The 20713-nt window shown below is 33.1% G+C and overlaps 1 protein-coding gene and 1 long non-coding RNA gene across 3 annotated transcripts; both read right to left on the bottom strand.

The window, feature by feature from the left end:
- Positions 1–3179: 3179 nt before the first annotated feature.
- On the bottom strand, positions 3180–5125 carry LOC111372507. The gene is made up of 2 exons (XR_002698785.1): positions 4738–5125; positions 3180–3733 (listed from the first exon to the last, which is right to left on the bottom strand). It is a non-coding gene; the product is annotated as an uncharacterized LOC111372507 (long non-coding RNA).
- A 2896-nt stretch (positions 5126–8021) lies between these two features.
- LOC111372506 (aspartic proteinase-like protein 2) lies at positions 8022–13360 on the bottom strand. Of its 2 annotated transcripts, none has more exons than XM_022994854.1 (10): positions 12889–13360; positions 12511–12640; positions 12133–12383; positions 11663–11890; positions 11067–11229; positions 10653–10726; positions 10477–10573; positions 9356–9422; positions 8857–8928; positions 8022–8413 (listed from the first exon to the last, which is right to left on the bottom strand). In XM_022994854.1, exons 1-10 carry the CDS (start codon positions 13131–13133, stop codon positions 8241–8243), a joined length of 1500 nt encoding a protein of 499 aa, XP_022850622.1. In that variant the 5' UTR covers positions 13134–13360; the 3' UTR covers positions 8022–8240. The 2 variants fall into 2 exon arrangements, with proteins under 2 accessions (XP_022850622.1, XP_022850623.1); XM_022994855.1 differs by having other exon boundaries at positions 12133–12380; positions 12889–13357.
- Positions 13361–20713: the final 7353 nt, after the last annotated feature.

Genomic DNA, 20713 nt, shown 5'->3' with positions numbered 1-20713 from the left:
TGCCCTAAATCCCTAATTCAAGGTCCGAGCCCTAGAACGTTTTCTTCTTTCCCTTGCAGGCGATTGTTCTTCTCCCTTGAAGCCGTTTCAATTGCAATCATGAAGGGAGACCAAAGTGGAGGTAAGTACCGTTGTTTAATTTCATAATCGATTATGCCATCCAACTTGCGAATTATAAGCTATTTCAACTCAACGAGACTTCTGTTTTAGATTGAAAACGCTAACTGAGACTCCATTTCATTACACAACAAATAGCAGCTGGTTTAATTGTCTACATTACAGGTGGAAGAAAGATATTTGTTTTAATTTTATTTTTTTTGGACGATTACAGGTGGCGAGGAAGACTCTGACTTCTCTCAATCGGATCTTGATATGGCCTCTGAGGAAGACGATATGCTGTATGATCTTAATGTGATAGACTGTATTGAAATGAGTATGGACATCAACACTGTAGGACAAGGTGAAGCAGTGCTTCAAGGGGAGATAGATGAGACCAACACATTTGATGAATTGGAGTATCCATCCTCCGAAGAGCTAATGTTGGAATGTTCATCGGATGAAGAGGTTGATCATCGCTTCCCTGAATTCTTTGTTGAGACGGATATGAGAAATCCGAAGTTAGAGGTTGGACAACTATTTTGATCAATGCAAGAGTTTAGATGCGCAGTGGGAAGTTACAGTGCTCCGAACGGATATAATGTGAAGTTGAGGTGTAGTGATAGGAAAAGATGTCAAGGAGTTTGCAAACCGGGGTGCTCTTGGAGGATTTGGGCTTCGAAGTTGAACGAGACTGAGACGGTGCAAGTGAAGTCTTACACGCCCGAACACACATGCACACGGAGTAAATACAATAGACATTGCAACTAGATTTTCCTGACACATCGATATATTGAACAATTTAAAGCAGATCCTAATTGGAAGACAAAGTCCATTTTGGCAACTGTAAGGAATGATCTGAAGACGAAAATAAGTAGAAATGTCGCTTGTAAGATGAGGTAATATGCAAAGGAGATCCTGTTTGGTACCCTGTAGGAGCAATTTGGCCTATTGAGGAGATATGCTATGGAAGTTTATAGAACAAACCCAGGATCTTCGGTATTCATCACCCTGAATGAGCAAGTATTCAAGGGAATATATATATGCTTTAATGCCTGCAAACTCGGGTTTAGGGATGGTTGTAGGAAAGTGATTGGTGTTGATGGGTGCCATTTGTGGGGTTGTTTTGGTGGTATTATGTTAATAGCAGTTGGACATGATGCTAATAATTGTATTTACCCAGTGGCGTATGCCGTTGTCGAAAAGGAGAATATGGGAGCATGGAGATGGTTCATGACATATCTGGCCGAGGATATTCAAATGGAAAATGGATGTGGGTGGACATTGATGACTGATAAGCAAAAGGGGCTTCCGAACGTATGTGATGAATTGTTCCCGGAGGCAGAACATCGGTTTTGTGTACGACATCTGTACATGAACTTCTTCAATGCGGGATTCAAGAGCAAAATTCTTAAGGATTATCTTTGGCGTGCGGCGAAGTCCACAACCGTTGCTGAATTTAAAATGTGGATGCAAAAACTTCACGACGTGAGTACTGCTGCATATGATTGGTTGATACACAGGCACCCCCGGGAGTGGAGTCAGTCACATTTTTCGGTGCGTTCGAAGAGCGACATGGTACTTAACAACGGCTACGAAGTGTTCAATAACACACTGTTAGAGGACAGAGAGAAGTTGATATTGAATATGCTTACATTAATGCATATGACTTTCATGACAAGGATACAAAAAAGGCGAGATAAGATGGTAGTATGCCAAGGTCGTTTGTGTCCAAAGATTCGAAAAAAGTTGGATAAGACAAGTGATATGTCAAGGGAATGTATTTTGCACTTCTCGGGAGGGAGGGGGGGGGGAAGTGGCAAGTAGAATGCAGTTATGGGACATTTGTTGTCGATCTTGAGGAACGAACATGTGCGCGCAGGAAATGGGATATTACAGGTATAACGTGTATGCATGTCGTTTTCGTGATACGCGATTGCAGGAATGAACCCGAAGATTTCGTTGACAACTGTTATAGTATTAAGACATACATGGGATGTTACAATAATATTATGAATCCAATTAATGGAAAATTATTGTGGCCCGAAGTAGATGCACCTACAATTTCCCCCCCTAAGTGGACTGTGCCTTGCAGGGGAAAAAACAGAAAAAGAGCTGAAAACAAGCAGAAGAAATGGTTGTGTGCACGAAGGGAAAAGCATATGTGAAGAAGAAGGGGGTTGTGACGATGACTTGCTCGCAATGCGGATTGAAGGGATACAATAAGCGATATCATTCTAGCACAAATGCGCCAGTTGATGTAAGTGTACCATTCTATTTGTGCATGTAAGTCTGACATTCGTTATGAATAATGTCATATTGTTAATTTCTAACTTACCACAGGATTGGGTAGAAGCTGAAATACAACCAGTTGAAAACAATTGCAATGTATTGGTAAATGAACAAGTATGACAAGGACTAGTTGCATTTCGTGGTGTCATTTAATAATTGTGTTTGGCCGATATTAATCATTATAGTTCAATTTTAATAATTGTGTTTGGCAAGGTAAATTGGTTGCCACAAGAGGGAATGGAACATTGAGCCAAAGCCGAAGGGAAGAAAATCGAATGCAATTCATGCCTACACCTACGATTGCAAGAGGATCACTAAAAATGATATTTGAATATAGACCAACAGCTCCTTTTGGTCGATCAGTTGCAACACATTGCCGATGTTGAAATAGCCATGGTGGCCTTTTTGTCAATGGAGTCTATGTTTTGTTAAACTGTTTATTGGATATCCTCTAATGTATTTTCTAGTGGTAGAATTAGTTCATTGATGGCTGTGCATGGAAATTAACATTGTAAATTGGATGCATGGCTTTTGATCAATGAAATAGACTTGTTTTGATTCAGCCTTTGTATTTCTTTTCTTTGTCACTGGAAATTAAATTTAGGATATGTAGGCACTTATTCTACTTACAGTAAACACTTTCGACGAATTCCCTCACTTTTCCTGTAAAATTGTTACACATGATAATTTATGTTTTCTTCTTGTTCCAGTGCTGCTATTTTCATAAAAAAATTTAGTTTTTCATTTGATTCATTGTGCATCTGGATGGATATGAGAAAGACCAAAAAAGCTATAAACAATTCAAATTATATAACATAACCAGTTAATTCCACTTCCAGACTATCCAACATCACATTTTTCTGTGCTTTTTCCCTCTCTTATTCTAAATCAACACGGAGACTAGTAATTTCAATATTCAATTATAATCATCATTGATGTACAAATTTTCGTCTCAGCTTCACACCCAAGACTCTCTCCATTTTCGCCAGCATAGCTTGGTTCGGCATAGCCTTTCCATTTGGTATTAATATTAATCGGCCCGTTTGGTATTGCCTGAAGACTATAGGGACGTTGTTGTAAAAGTGTTAACAAGTCGTTTTCTTCGTTCCCTTTTCGATCTCAACCTTGAATATTCGGCATTGTCTATGTGTTGCAGCTTCTCCACCAACACTTCGAAGTTAACCTCGTCCGTAGGAATATTATATGAAGTGGCGGCTGGTCCATCTTTAAGAGTCCATGCGTGCAGTTCTCTCCCAACACATCAAATTTTACCCAGTCTTTGTCGGGCAATCATACAAGAAGTGCCCAGGCTTCCTATAACTGTGACATATGCCCCTATTTGTCCCTGTTATTGCACATCAAAGAGTAGAAAGGTGTACGATGTAATTAGCAAACTAATGTGATATAACTATAACAGAGTCATTCATTCATTTCTCCACAGAATACTTTTTCTAGTCATTCATTTGTCTCCACAATACTTTACTGGTCATTCTGTGGGATGGTTATAGAGATAATGTTCAAATGAAAAAATAAAAATATAAGTAGGGGATGAAACTAAATATAATTAAATAATGTTTCCTTTATAGAAGCTTGGAGTTAAAGGAACTTATGAGATGAGTTCTAACTTATAAGGAAACTTTTATGTTGTTTGTTTGTTTGGATTTGGAGAAAGATTTGGACTTGGATTGGAGGGTTTGGATTTTTGTAAAAGGAGTTTCACTTTGAACACACATTACATTAGCTGTTGGAACAAAACTCTATACACAAAATTTATCGCAATTAACCACATGGATTATGGAAAGTACTCTCGTCCTGCCATTACTAAGAAGACCAAAATAACCATAACTCAGAAAACATAAGACATCTCAATTATAGAAATTCACTGGGTTACTTGTATAACCGAAAGTATACAATTCAGCCTAAACTTGTTGCGGTTTGCTGCGAATCCTGCCACATATTAAGTACCTAACCTCTCTTCTAATTAAGCAAACATATCTCATCATTTTTTCATTTGATAAAACCTCCAGCAACATTAAAAATAACCATTGTTCAAGCACACGCATCTCTTGTGGAAAGGCAATTTTAGCCAGACCCAATGCCCGCAAGAGAGACTACCACTAGTACTCCGCATTTCACAAAAAAATTATTTTAACAGTCAATGAATCAATAACAAGGTAATGAAAGCCACTTCATTTTCAACTTCAAATTTCAAAAAATTCAATAACAGTAACAAATTCAATGAGGGAAAAAAAATAATGGAACCGGTTGTCCATTACCAACTGACTGCCGGAATTTGAAGCAAGGCCAACCTTCCCGTTCAAACTAGAATAAGGAACTTCAGGATATTACCTCTTTCCTTTTGCCGCGTTTTGAAAACTGTCAACCGGGATGCGGGTCTTGTGTCGACAGAACGACGGTGCTACTAAGACGACGATGAAGACAAGCTGCATCCGATGTTGCTAGGAAGGCGAAGCAATCTGGAATCGCCAAGTTTGGAAGAGCTAATTGGGGGAAATAGATCTAGGGCTTGAGAGAAATGGGTTAGGGGATTTCAATTGTTAAACGTGAGGAATCGTATGTTTAAATGGAAGTCGCGTCCACCATGGCTGAGTTTCACGCCGTCCATTGCCATGTAAACTGCTGTCCAGCCACGTCGGATTGGTTCAAACGACTGGAACACCGGGTGATGGATGGAGCGGCTCATATGTACGTTTAGTGACCGTTGGGCAGCAAACAAAAGTTCAGTGACCACAAAGTGACATAGAGGTAAGTTGGGTAATTAATCAAACTTTTTACCCCCCTTTTTTCCCTCTCTTTTTTTGCTACAATTTAATAAGAGGGTGTTTGAGAGCCATTTTTATTTAAAAATGTAGAAGCATACTATATGTACAATCTATTTTACAATTTGGTTTACAATCATTGAGTTGGCACAAATTCCAACCACAAATTTTAAAAACTATTTTTTCAATCAATGGTGTGGATCTCCACACTTCATCAATTGTCAACCAAATTGTGAAATATGATTGTACAATTAGAATAATTCAAAAATGTATTTTGGAATAGTAAATTAATGGAAAATGTGTTGTTGAAAAATAAGATTTTTTTTTATTTACGTGTAATATTATTTTAATGAAAAATGTGTGGTTGAAAAGAAGAGAGAAAAAAATACATTTTAAAAAAATGGGTACCAAACGAGACCTAAATATTAGTTTTCATAAATAAGAGGATAAAATTTAAAATTCAGATTCCAGGATAAATAAAATTATTAATTATAATTAATAAAAATTTGATTAAACCTTAATCCACGTAATAACCCCAACTCCCAATTAGCCCCGTTTGGCCCAATTTTTTGAAATGAAAATGGGTGGAAAAATAATTTTTTTGAAAAAATAAGTGATTGAAAAAGAATAAATTTTTTTTGATTTACGTGTAATATTGTTTTATGAAAAGATTGTATAATTGAAAATATGATAGAGAAAAATGAAATGTACACCCCCGTTTGGCCCTCATTAAATTCTATTTCATTTTTCTCTCGCTTATTTTTAACCAAACAATCTTTTATAAAATAATATTACACGTAAATAAAAAAAATCACTCTTTTTTAACTACTTATTTTTCAAAAGAAATACTATTCCACCCATTTTCATTTTAAAGAATAGGGTCAAACATGGGCTAATCCCAAACCCAGCCCCCAATATCTCTCTATGTTGTCTCTCTCTCTCCCCCCTCTTCTACCACACTCTTTATCTTCTCTCTCTTCCCATCCCCATCTAATCCCACAGGGTGAAGCAGAATTGCTAGAGAAAGCAGATGTACGCAGTGGTTCACCATGCTCGATCGAAATTAACACCTGAATTCTAAAATAACTTGACAAGTTTATTAGTTTTGAAACGTGATTCTTATAAGTGGGAGTCAAGTATTATTCTTCTTCTTCTTGTATAGGTGTTACACATAAAGGCCATTTGACATATTTTAAAAAAGTCAATAAGCTTTTGAGATCTAAAAAATACTTTTATAGAGCCGTTTAACTAATTTTATAAAAGTATTGTTGCCAGTTAGCAGAGCTTGGAGATCAAGTTTGTCCAATATGACTTCCCCTAAAAATATTTAGGGAAAAATAATGTTATTTATATATAATAAAATTATATAATGACTTACATACATATGAGAAGTCAAAAAGAAAATGAAGAAGTTTTTATTTATTTTAATTTGGTTGAATAAATTCTGCCTTAATCATATCTCATTGTATCATGTGTAAGCAAATCATTATGTACGCGTAGCACAATCATTTTCGAAATAGAAAGTTCTTTTAAACAAAAAATTTTAAACAAAAATTAAGATTAACTTCCTTCAAAAGCTCTTTTACAGTATACAAATATAAAAGCAAAAATCATGTCAAACAAGTCTTAAATTAGCTTCTTATAAAAACTTTTATAATTAAATAAAGCACTTTCAAAAATTTATTCAAACTTGTTTAAAAATAGCTTTAGTTTGAATAACAATTTTTGACCTTTCACACGCCCTTAGTGTTTGCTTGATGAAACATTGTCAACTTTTTGATTGATCAAATTTTAATTGGGACCACATATTTAATGAAATTGATAATTTTTATCAATTGTTAATCATATATTTTATCAATTTTTATCAAAATTAATTAAACTTCTATCAAAAGATTCATCACACAACCGTTAATATTCTTACAAGTAGGATTTTTCAATGCCAATAGAATGTACTGGTATACATTTTTTAAAGTTTTTTTAATTTTTTAGTAATCGAATATTTGGTATATACACAGCGTGAGATGAAAACGAGCATCCTTTACTTGATATGATGATCAAACATATATTTATATTTGCATTATAGGATGCAACTTATTTAGTGCTAGTTTGATCAAGTTTCAATTAAATTTTATTAATTTTTTTCATTAATCAAACTTGAATTTTAACTCCACATTTTATAGAATTCACGATTTATTTTTTCCTTTTGAATCATACAGTAAGCACCCATTTGGACTCCCTTTTTCAAACTAATTTTCCCAAAACTCATTTAAAATCATACAACTCACAACTTTATCAACTATTCAATAACATATTTTATCAACTTTTATCAAAATCTACTAAGCAGCTATTTTTTAGCCAAACCAATCAAGGACTAAAGCAACTTTTATCAGAATCCAATGAATCTTTTACTGAAAGCTTCATAAAACAAACCCTTAATCTCAAAGTATCCAATGCATTCAATTGTTTTCAATCCTTTACAGAGACGGATTTAAGGGGGGGCTGGGCTGTAGCCCCCCTCCCCTCAAGCCCAATAGCTTTTTTTAAAGGCATTTTTTATTTTATTTTTTGGTAAAAAACCAATTTTTTTATGTGTAAAATTTTTTTTTTTTTTACCCGTAGTAGCCCAGTTTGAAATTTTGTAGCCCGATCTTGAATCCAATCCTAGATCCGTCCCCGATCCTTTACGACAGCATATTTGAGCTTGCGTTCTTTCCTTTCATACTGTCATATACTATTCAATCATACGTGCCAAAAACGACCAAGTTGCAGTACAAATGTTCAAACAAAATCAATAACGGAAACAAGAGACAAACTGGTTTCTGACCAAATTTATACCATAGGAGCAAAGTCACATTAATCAAGGGGACAATAAATTACCTCTCTATAAATGGAAATTTTGTATTCCCGTATGAAATCTAAGCTTAATACCGTTCCGGGAGAGTAATTATACAATAATCAACAAATTAGAGAAGCAAAGAAACTGTAATCTAGTATACAACAAATGACATCCTGCTACGAACATTTTTTGGACCGGAAACTATTGTAAGAAATGTAAAATTCATTCTTTAAATGTTACAAAATGTAGAAATGACAAAAACTCAATACATAAAACGTGAAAGCTAGAACAACAGTCGGTATCAGCTCGTAGTAATTGAGACGGGACGAACTATTGTCGATTTGTCCCGTGTTAACATATTCGGTTTTGCCATTGCCAGTGGTTGCAGAGACATTTACAGAAGATGAACCTATATAGGATGAAATTAAATCTTAGAATACTGATCAAGACTCAGGTTTGCTGATATAACATGCAAGTGGTATAGAAACAACTATCACCACAACCAGTGGCGGAGTCAGGACTCGAATTCAGTAAAGATCTAATTTAAAATAAAAAATTCATATAAAAAAGAATTTCTAAATTTCAATGGGAGCCACCGACACTACTGGCCCTTTCTCCCTCCACCACTGTCTACCATTATGAGTTGAATAATATCACCTTGATCATAATAAGTTCATACACTAAAATTTTTGTATAATTGATTCATAACTAAAATTTTTACATAATTGAAGATCAAACATGGAAATAATTGCACTTTACAAAAGCGTGTAATAAATCCACACGAAAATGAATCATGTGAGAAAATGTGCATCAATTATTATATATTGGTACAAAAAGGTACTAAAAACTTACAATCATAATTGACCCATCCAATCCGTTGATCAGCCAAATCATATACAACAATTTTATCTTTCAGAACCAGGTCTACAAAAAGAGAAAAAAAATAATGGATTAGTCGGAATAACATAAATGAGCACTTTTCTAACATAGTTGCTACTAATCAATTGAAAATCCTGTTTGAATATCAAAAAGCTATGCAGTAGTACGGAACAAGTTTGAGGTAAAACATGAGTAAAACTCATATCAAATGATGAAGAATTAATTAGAAATGGTCTCAATTTGAGGGAAAAAAAAGGTTACCTCTAATTTTGCTACAGAAGCTATTGTAAATTAAATATTTGGTGATAACATGACTAACAAGAATGCACACACATTTATTAGATTGACTGAAGTAGCCAGGACGCATGAATAGATAGAAAAAATATATTAACAGTAATACTTATGTTTTTCTTTTATATGTAGAAATTGGCTTTATTAGCTGATAATACTTTAATTTTCCCATGAACCGTACCTCCTAAAATAGTAATCCCTTGACCCTGAATTTTTTGAAAACCGATGCACCATACTGCAGCACCGCCCTGCACGAGCAAACCATGCAAAATAGTATTACATAATTGGCAGTTAAAATAACAGCATTTCATTAAAATTTGAATATATCTACACCCGATAATAGAAAATAAGATCCCGAAAAGTGCCGTTAAACAAGATGATAAAAGCACGTTAGCCCAAAAGTATATAAGATCATCAATATGGAATCATATCTTCTTGAAGAAACATAATGCACTAGCATCTTCAGCATGTAATACAAGACAATATTGAAAAATAGAATCAAACAGACAATAGCTTTTTGTTTTCATTAACACCGTTTAATACTGTCTAATCTATCTTACCAAACAAGTCGTTATATGATGAATTTCATACAAGCATCTTTTTTAGTTTATTAGGCCTTCGGTGAAATTAATGCATTGGTTATCCTAACAATATGGCTGCACACTGAAACAGGTTAATCTTTTCCTAATGATTCAAAAGCATAAGACATGTAAAAGCACCCTAGAGACGGGAAGATCATTAGCAGATAATGCAAATATTGGTCGAAATAGCTTGTATTGGCCACAATATATTAATAGCTTAGATAAGTAATGATGGAAATTCTTAGGCAGTAAAGGAATTGAACATCACTGGAGGTATATTAACGCTTTTGTATTTTTTGTCATAAATGAATTTTGACAAGTATATCACTTTAATTGGAGTTAGATCTTGTAAAAAACAATTTACATGAAAACATGGGTCTCGGTAAAAAAGCAACTCAGAAAATTCCCAATTTCCATGCCGTAAAGGCTTATGCCATTTGGATCCAAAATCAACTTCAAATTATGTTAGGCTAACCTTATATTTCCAAACATGTTTGAATCTGTCACTTCTATTCTTTTAAGTCAAAAAAATTAAAATAAAACTTAATTTGATAGACAATAGTAAAGCAAGAGCTACTTTCAAACAAGTTACATATTACTAATTCTGACCAACAGAATAATTATTTATTCTAAAAGTTGCTTGTTTACTTATAAGTAAATTTTTTAAGCAAACAACACTGAGAATAGAAATTAGTTCAAAAGGTCCAAAATGCTGACTTACAATGGAGTTCTGCTGTAAGAGGTAATCTTCAGGCTTTAGTAGCATTGATGCCCCACCAGCAAAGTTTAAACTAACTGGGGGAAATATCTCAGAGGCACTGGAGCAATAATAAACAAAAATAAATGGAAATGATTAACCGAGTATCTAGGCAAGGATATCTTGTCTTCAGAAAGAACCTGAAGGTAGTTAGATAACACTGGATTCCCTTGGAAACAAGAGGGCGTGTGGATTGTGAAACCATCTGCGTTATCTGCACGAAAAAATATTCTATTTTTTAGTATCTCAATGCATGCATGGTTAATCATAAAAAGAACATTTAAAACTGAACAGATTTTATAGTTCAAATTGTAGCTTGCTTAGAGCATGTTCGCCTATGCTTAAAAATCAAGTTTGCTTTTGAGTGAATTTCTGTGTCCGAATATGTTCAGATAGGTTCCCTTTTGTTGCTTGTAAGTAAAACAAGTTAATTAATTTACTTATTTCCTACCATGACTAATTTTTTCTAGTAAGTAAATTTTTAAGCTTGGCGAACCTTTATACATTTAAAATGTACGTAATATGAGAAACCAGAACAATCGTGCCATACTTACAGCGTTGACAAAAGGATCATAAGCCTCTTCTGAAAGGTACGCCAAAGTCGTTCCAGTATCAATTATTGTTCCTCGGTTGTTAGACGTTTGAAACACTGCTGGATCAATGGGTAATATCTGCCCATTAACAGCAATGCTCTGCAAATTTAAGTTATAATGTGGCCTGACAGTTTAGATACAGAAATAATATCAAACTTCAGTTGTACGATTCAAAACTTCGATGCCTTTGTAGTAATGGACAAAATACCAAACTCACTGAAATAAAATCATTTAACAGTTCAAGGGGGTATACTAGAATGCGCATAACAAAAAAAGGGGAAAAAATTTGAAATAGCATGCAATGTTAAATAATCTGAACTCATAACATGGAAATCAAAAGTATACTTAATAGAACCAGCATTTTCCCATTCACAGATTTCCTTCAAATCAGAACCCAAGCGCCCTTATATAAAGAATAAAGAACAATCCACAAAACACACAGATTCTGTTCTTAACCTACTCAAATGATATATTCGAAAATATGGAAGCGTAAACTCGGTAACGTGAGGAAAAGATAAGACAAGACACAATAGTAATTGTGAAGAGATAATACATACTGTGACGGTACAAGTGGAGTGTATACAATATTTGGCTCCACAATCTGACCGAGCACTAATATGCCGCCACCACCATTCTCTCCTTTTAAGCAATGAGAGAACACATTTGGGGTGATTCCCTGTGAAGAAAGTTGTGAGACGACAGAGAAACCCTGCTGTCCAAAACCAAATATACCATCGACTGCCCTATCCGACTTGGTAAGGTCCCCTGTCTGTGATGTGCTACAGCTGTGTTAAGACAATGCAACAAGGTTAGACAAATAATGAAGAAATACACCGATTATACAACAATAAACAACAAACTAAGCCTTAAATTTGGAGTCGGCTACATAAATCATTACATGTCATTTTGCCTCTTCAGGATCCGGTACAACAACCCTTCTCATTTACCTGTGCTTGGGAGTGGCTATGAAAAACAAAGGGAGAAGAAATATACTAAATATAATTTGACAAATTCATCCTTTACTCACCCAAAAACAATCCGTGCAGAAGAATTTGAGGCCAACGAATTCCCAACAATTGTGTCAAAATACATCAAGTCGGATGAATAAAAACCCGAAGCCCCACTGCCATCACCGTATTGGAATGTATAACCGCACTGGTTTTTATTCGAACAGAATGAATCAGAAGATTGTTCTCCCAAAGCACATCTTCGATCTGAACATGAGATCAGTGAAGCTGTTGACGAGCTCGAAGGATCAAAGAACTCAAGCGGAATCTGCTAAAATGCAATAAAATTCTACTAAATAAATGTCATCCAACAATTCTACGACATAATTCCAAGCAAAAATATATATGAAAAAAAAAATAAAAAAAATTAAGATTTTCACACAAGATGATGGATTTACCTGGAGTCCACTGGATGTTGGGCAGCCATTACAGGAATTGCAACTGACCCACAAAACATCGCTTCCAGTATCAATCTGTACATAGAATTCTTTTGGAGGTGTCCCCAATTTAACTCTTGTAAAATATAGCCTTGAAAACAAGATCCAAAAGCTCCAATAAGTCCCAATCTAATCATACTGTAAAATTTGAGACCCAGATATAGAAATTATAAAATATAAATATAAACACAAGCCAAGAACCCATCAATTCCTTTCCCGTATCGTTGTTTTTTGTGATGATTTAGGTAAAAACCATTTCTGTATATTCCATCAATACGTGTATACATACACATAGACATGTACATAAACCTATATTTATAGAAGAGAGAGAAATTATACCCAACAAGAAAAGGATCGTAGGTGCCTTCGACCGGGAAATCAAGCACTCCCGTAGGCTGTTGCTGCAAGATTCTACCATGTCTTAGTCGGTCACGGTCCCTGAGTTCGCTCATCTCCAGTCCGTTATGACTCGCCCTTTCTAGAGTCAACGTCAGACTCTTCCCTCCGCTACCAAACACCGCCGCAGCAGATAAAACCACCACCGCCACTACCACCAAAACCAGCGGATTGCTCGCCGGCGGCATTTTCTCTAACTTTCTCGCTTTCACTTTCCTTTTACTCTAAGCAATACAACGGCTATATACGTATGTACCCGTAAATTTATATTCTTGATCATATAAATGTATGTATATAGTATATATATGTATAACATGTATCAATGGTTTGTGAATTTGTGTGCAAATTTAGACAGATAAAGAAGAGAGAGCGAGCTGGAAAGATAACAGAAGTTTCCGTTCAACAACCCATGTAGTTATACACGTCAGGCATATTGTACGTTGAGAAAGACGAGTTGTACTTTTAGTAGCATGATTAGTCTAATTTGAAGAAGAAAAAAGTAGAGTAATTTATGGGGTTAATTTCATAAACGGTCACTGAAATTCCGGACAATTTCACTAATGGTTACTTAAGTTTAAAAACTTTCATAAATGGTCACTGAAGCTAACAAAATGATTGGAATTCAAACTTAAGGACCCAATCATGAGACCATACAATATTTGAGGACCTCAAGTGCAATTGAACTGTTATGAAAAATCTGAAACGTGGGCAATTGAATGGCGACACACCAGCTTGAAATGGATTAATTAGTGCAATTGAACTGTTACCTATGGTCATATGATGCTGCTGGAGACTCGATTGGGACCAATTTTGTGATTCAATGGTGGGGAGAAGGAATTAAAGGAGGTAGATCTGTGCGTGGTCATTGGTGATGCTGGTTCGAAATTGGGACCAATTTTTTCGATTCAGCCATGTTGGTTTGAAATTAACGGTGACCCATAGGTTCATTGGATATGCCACGAAGAGGCGATCCTAGGGGTGGTAGTCCGTGATCGTGGATAGCGTCGTGGCGTCGAAAATTAGGGTTGAATTATCCGACTTCGCTGTTGCAAAAAAGGGTTGGAGATCTTGATTTTTTGAATTGTTTGTTGTGATAATAGCATCTTTGGGTGCGTCATAATGATGATCCTGGTCGAGCTGGAGGGTGGGTGTCACCGGAAGTTGCATTTTCGACAGTTTTTGGTTGGGTGGGTAGGCTATATTTTCGGCTTTTTTGGTTGCATGGGCAGCCTTCTTTGACTGAAAATTTCAGGCAGATCTGATGGATTTTTGGCCATTGGTTGGGTGAGTTGAAAAGAGTGAAATGAGGGCTTCAAGGTGGTATGTTGATCCGATAGCCAAGGTGGTCGGAGGTTGGACATGTGGTGGTCCAAAGGTGGTAGCTCACAATCCTTCCGGCCATTGGTTGAGCAGCCTCCTTTGATCGAAAATTCCAAGCAGATCTGATGGAGTTTCGGCTATTGGTTGGGTGAGTTGGAAAGAGTGAAGTGAGGGCTTCAAGTTAGCATGTTGTTTTGGTGGCCAAGGTGGTCGGAGGTTGGAGTTGTGGTGGTCTAAGTGTGGTGGCTCAATATCCTCACAATTCACCACCTTCCTAGAAAATGCTCCACCTACCGAAAGTTTGAGCCTGAGACCCTCAAATATTGTATAGTCTCGTGACTGGGTCCTTAAGTTTGAATTCCAATCATTTTGGTAGCTTCAGTGACCATTTGTGAAAGTTTTTAAACTTAAGTGACCGTTAGTTAAACCGCTCGGAACTTCAATGACGGTTGTTGAAAGTTTTAAATTTCAGTAACTGTGTTTGTATTTTTTTGGTAACTTCAGTGATCATTTGTGAAATTAACCCTAATTTATGAAAAGTAAAGAACTTTAAATGAGCAAAATGTGAAGACTTCGAGTTCAAATATAGACCCGTTTGGCCCCTTTAAAATTCTTTAATTTAATTAAAATTTTTCTTCCTCCTATTTTTAATCACACTATTTTCAATAAAATACTATTACATACAAATCAAAAACTTTTCATTCTTATGCAACCATCAATTTTTCAAAAAAACACTATTCAACCATTATAAATCCAAATAATGGGGACCAAACGAGGGCAAAATAATTTTTAATAGAAAGCCAATTTCTTAATGCTTATCATAGTCGCTATTTAATTTAGATAAAAATTAATAGTGAGTTTAATTTGTCATTTTGAGGTCATTTTCAATTTTCGAAAATAGTTAAAACGTGTTTGGTGTGTTATTTTCAAAAATGCGGTTTTGAAAATAAGGAAAATTTTATAACACAAAACTGAAAACGATTTTTTGACGTGAAAAGACTCAAAAAACTCAAAATGAGGAAAATGAGATTAAAATTTTTTCAAATTAAAATAATTAATAAAATCACACAAAACTTACCTAAATACAAATTCCACTCTCCCTCTTTTCCCATGCTCCTTCAAAATGTTATAAAATTATTTTTAACGTTTTTAAACCAAACACGATTTTTAATTTTTTGTTTTGAGAAACGATTTTTCAGAATGACAAATCAAGAACTTTTTATGCAATTAAAGTAATGCCTCAAAACAGAAAATAGAAATCCAAACTAAACACACTCTAAATTTTTAGTATATTTTGACAAAAACTGATAAAATTTATGGTTAAAAATTTGATAAGAACTATGAGTCTCATAAAATATGTGGATCAAAAATGAATTTAAGGAGAAAACGTATGTATCAAATTGAAAATGAAACGATATATAACTTTAAATAAAAAATTTAGGGTCTTGTTGTTGGCCTAGATTTTTATTTTTGCTTATACTTCTTATAAAAGAGTTTCATAAAACATTTAAGGGCCTGTTTGGCTAGAGAAAGTCATCTTATGTCATCTTGCTCTAATATTTATTCTACTCTACTAATTGCCAATCTGACAAGACCTTTAAAAAACCAAAAAGAGCATTTGAGATCTAAAAGATGTTTCTGAAACTCGTTTGAGATGACTTTTGAAAAGTTAAAGGGGGTTCTTGAGATCTAAAAATTGTTCTTAGACTTGTATGACTAATTTTATGAAAATACCTCTTGTAGTTAGAAATATTTTTAGAGAAACTGTTTTAATGTGACTTTTTTTTTTTTAAATAAGTACTTTTAGAATAGAAAACTTTTTTAGGAATTAACTTTTTCAAGAAGAACAAATGAAAGCAAAAGTCATACAAACCAGGTCAAAAGAAATTTTAGAAAATTATTTAAAAATAACTTCTTAGAAATAGGTTTTAATTTTTCAAAGTCATATGAAAGTGGCCATTAAAACATGCTCATCCAAGAAACAAATCTCTCCCGAAGTTGGTAACCCTCGACTCACCTAATTTGGTAAAAAAGTAAGCCATCAGGGAAAAATGAAAAAAAAAAAAAGCATTCAAATTATATTAGCCCCGGTTTCTGTCTCCTCTTTGAGATGCCAAATCATTCTTTAAAAAGTAATTGGCCAACAAATGATACTTTAATATTTCCTTTAACATTCTGACTATGTACTTTAGAAGAACTTTGTGCTCAATTATTTTCACTTTTTTTGCTCACTTTTAAAAGCTTTTGTTTTTATTTAAAATGGGGGACATATTTGGATTTTATTGAAATGTTTTTCCATGTTTTAGATTATAAGCTAACCGACAATATTTTAAAAACCAAGGACTGAGGATAAACTTTTGAAATATGAAATAATACCATCATTAATTTTGTATAATTTCCAATTATTCCTTCAATTATTATTAGAATTTAAATAATTTTTTAACCTACTATTCAATGTTAACAATCATTACTTTCAATTTCCTTTCATTTAGTAAATTGATCATTCAAAGCACAATAAGTTGATAAGTATTTTTATTTTTCATAATATAGTCAGAAGATTAAATAAAAGTACGAGATTTTTTTTCTTTTTCTAACTCAATTTTTGCATAACTTTCGAAAGCTATAAAAACCCTAAATTATTTTTTATTTTTATTTTTTCTTCTTGTTTTAGCAAATAGATTATATAGAGTGGGGGCTTAACAATGTTCGACCATCAGTATTTTATGTATGTAGAATTTTGATAGTGGATAATTCTTTCGATGCATGAATCATTTTGTCCAAATTTATTCGGTACTAAATTTAGATTTTCAACTTATTTATGTATGTTTAAACAATTATCTTTGTTCCAATAAAAGAGAGTGGAGGTAAAAAAATTTTAAAAAAAAGTTTTACTTAATAAAATCAGTATACTCTCACCCCAATACCCACTCAATGAAATATTTAGTGGAAAAATATTTTTATCTTCTATTATATATTTAAAACATATCCAGACGATTAGATAAAAACACGACATTTATTTCCTATCTCAACTCTATTTTTACCTGATTTTTACAAACTATAAACCAATCCTTAAATTTTTATTTTTATTTTTAGTTTCAGCAAATAGACTAAACGGGACCTAACAATGCTTGGTCATCAATATTTTATGTTTGTAGAGTTTTGATGTGGATAATTCTCTTGAAGCAGGTGTGTCTTTGTCCAAGTTCATTTGATTCCAAATTTAGATACTCAATCTTCTTAATCTAACTTTTTTTGTAGTAATACATTATTAATATATACAATTAATCTTTATAATTACATTCATTTAATTAATTAATATATCTTTATCAATAATATATAATTATTTGAAAATTTTCGTTAACATAAAAAGATGAGATAAAAAGACGTACTTGAATGCAATGAATTCGACCAATTTTCTTATTACATATTATCTTTTCATTTTCATTTCCTATATTTACTTCCCCCACTCCACAGTCTTCTATCTCACTCTTACTATCTCTTCTTTCAAAAATTATTTTTATAACTGTCAAGAGAATTGTGTGTTTCAGTTTCATAAATTATTAAGGAAATAGAATATATAACTAGCTTTTATTTTAAGTTATTGCCAATTATTTTTATGATTTTTTATCATCTCCTTTTAATTTTCACAGTATTATTAGAAAAGAGGTGCATATCTTTAATGACACAGAATCTAATTAGATTGAATATAATCGAAATGAATCAAATATGTTTACTTGAATTTAGGCAAATCAAAGCACGATGTCATTACGTTTGACAAATTAAATGAAGTATATTCACATATGTGCATAATTTTCTATTCAAATTTGAATTGGCATATTTATATTCAAATGGATCATATAAAAATTTTGTTACATTAAAATAAAGATTTTGTAATGTATTTTGAAATTTTCATTCACAATAAAGCATAAAATTCAATTTTATGGATTTAAGTGTGCAAGTTGTTTATTCATATATATTCTTTTAACAATTTTAATTTTTCTTTTAAAAATATCAATTACATCCACTATTTTCAAAAATAATACTAGTATTTTAAAAACATTACCTATATTATTCATCCGATACATAAAACGAGCAATGCACATGCATACAACATACCACCAATAAAAATAAAAGTTGTGAAATATAATTAAAAATGATGTTTGATTAACTTATAATTTTGGAAGAGTATTGTTAAATAGGTCCAAGGTTATTGATTTTGACCTTTTCAAAATCCATGCATTGGCTTGGAGCCTTTGACTGTAAAGTAGGTGACCAAAGCTTCTTGTGCACATAGCATACTATGTAGATAATCTTGGGGAAATTTATTAAGAAAAAAATTTTCAATACCAATTTTATTTTTGCACGAGAGTAAGAGCACCTAGGGAGTCTTTAAAAGCAACTACCTTGTATCTAGAGTTGCTCTAGAGGTCCCTAGTAGTGTTACTTTATGAGTTTTGACTAAGTCCTAGTTTCGGAAGGGATTATAATCAAATTTTTAGTAGATTTCAATAGAAACTGATGAAATATATGATTGAAAGTTGTGGGTCCCATAAAATGTATTATTAGAATCATTTGTTGACTTTGATTTAGATTAAAATCTGAATTTTAATTTTTACCAAACAAGGACTAAGTGTTTGTTTGGTAGATATTTTAATAAGTGAAATTTATTTTTGAGAATGTTTGGTTATAAAGTCGGAAAAAATCATAAATCTCGTAAAATATTGACAATTATTTTGGAAAAATTGATTTTCAAAAACTGTTCCCAAACAAGTGCGAAGGTAATATTATTTTTGATTCTTCGAATTTTGCTTCATTGAACAACCAAAAATCGGACCAAAATCCTTCAAAAATTTTCATAAATCACATATTTTAGTTTTTGTTTTATAATAAACCAGCAACAATTTCCCAAAAAATTTTCAACTAAATTGTGGTTGATTGTACTACTAGAGGTGTGAAGTGGGTTGAACGAGTATAACTCGCTCCTCATTTTGTTCTGCATGAACCAACATGGGCCTTGATCTCAGTCGACTCACACTCCCAGGCCACACGAAGTCATCCAGTAGATATAACATGATTAACTAAGTAAGTTTGGACCATTGGAAGCTGGAAGGGTAACAAGTGAAATTTGATGTTACTCTTTAAAGGTTTATATATATATTACTCATTTTCAACCACACATTTTTCATCAAAATAATATTACATATAAATCAAAATTTTTTTTTCTTTTTAACTACACATTTCAACATCAATCACTATTCCATAATACATTACTAACAAATAATGGAGCACAAACAAACATTTATTTTAAATATCAGTTTTTCACCAAAATTTCTACTTTGAATATTTGATTGCTATTTTTTCATTGAAAATATTTTCCAACTTTTGAAAATATGCCTAATTTTCCTTATTTTTAAGAAAAGTTATTTTCTTTGGAAGATTACGTTTTTGTTTTCCTCAAAACAAGGAAAATATTTTCTTTTTTAAGTGATTTTTTCCATGCAAATCAAACCTACTCTAAGAGTGCGTTTGATTATAAGCATGAATTTTGCTTAGAAACAAAATAAATTTTAGATAATTTATTTGCATAAAAATTGTCAATTAAAAGTATTTGATTGACTTAATTTTTAATCTAAAAAATATTATACTTGTCCGTTTTTATTGGTGGATAAATAAAAGAGAGTGGATAGATGAGAGAGAAAAAAGAGTGAATTTCCTAAAAAAAAAAAAATCCTACTCCTAAAGAAAATATTTTTCTTGATTTTTTAAGAAAATATGATCACATAACCAAAAGTAGGAAAATGTTTTCTATGAAAAAAACCAATCAAACAGCATAAAAGTAGAAATTTCGATGGAAAAAGACATTTTTTATGAAAAAATATTAACAATCAAACACACCTTAAGATTAGCAAACAAATGTAAGTTAAAAAAGTTTAGTACAACAAATTGACACTCCTCTAATCTAAAAAATTAGCCAGCTAAAGCTAGCGTTTGATTTGATTCACTACACCAGAAAATCATCTTTTGCAACGGTCAAAAAACGTTGCCAAAACCCTTTAGCAACGTTCGTGCATATGTTGTGGGATGCGACGTTGTCGTAGAGGTCAAAGTAACGGCAACGTGCATTGCACGATGCGGAAGACTTTTGGCAACGTGCATTGCACGTTGCGAAAGGCTTCTTTCGCAACATTCATTGCGCGTTGCCAAAAGTCAGTAACAGCAACGCGCAATGTCGCAACGTGCATTGCATGTTGCGAAAGCTTCTTTCGCAACATGCAATGCATGTTGCCGTTACACCTTTCCAATTTTTTTTTATTTTTTTGTTTTTGTTTTCTCTTTCTCAACCATTAATTTCTACATATTAACTGTAGCAAAATTGAAGATAAACCCTAATGAACAAATTTTGAAATTGTATAAAATTAATAATTTCATTACAAATTTTTGAATCATA

Source organism: Olea europaea, unplaced genomic scaffold (genome assembly GCF_002742605.1).
Source record: "Olea europaea var. sylvestris unplaced genomic scaffold, O_europaea_v1 scaffold1004, whole genome shotgun sequence".
In the NCBI taxonomy this organism is placed as follows: Eukaryota; Viridiplantae; Streptophyta; class Magnoliopsida; order Lamiales; family Oleaceae; genus Olea; species Olea europaea.
This window is presented reverse-complemented; position numbering and strand designations above follow the sequence as displayed.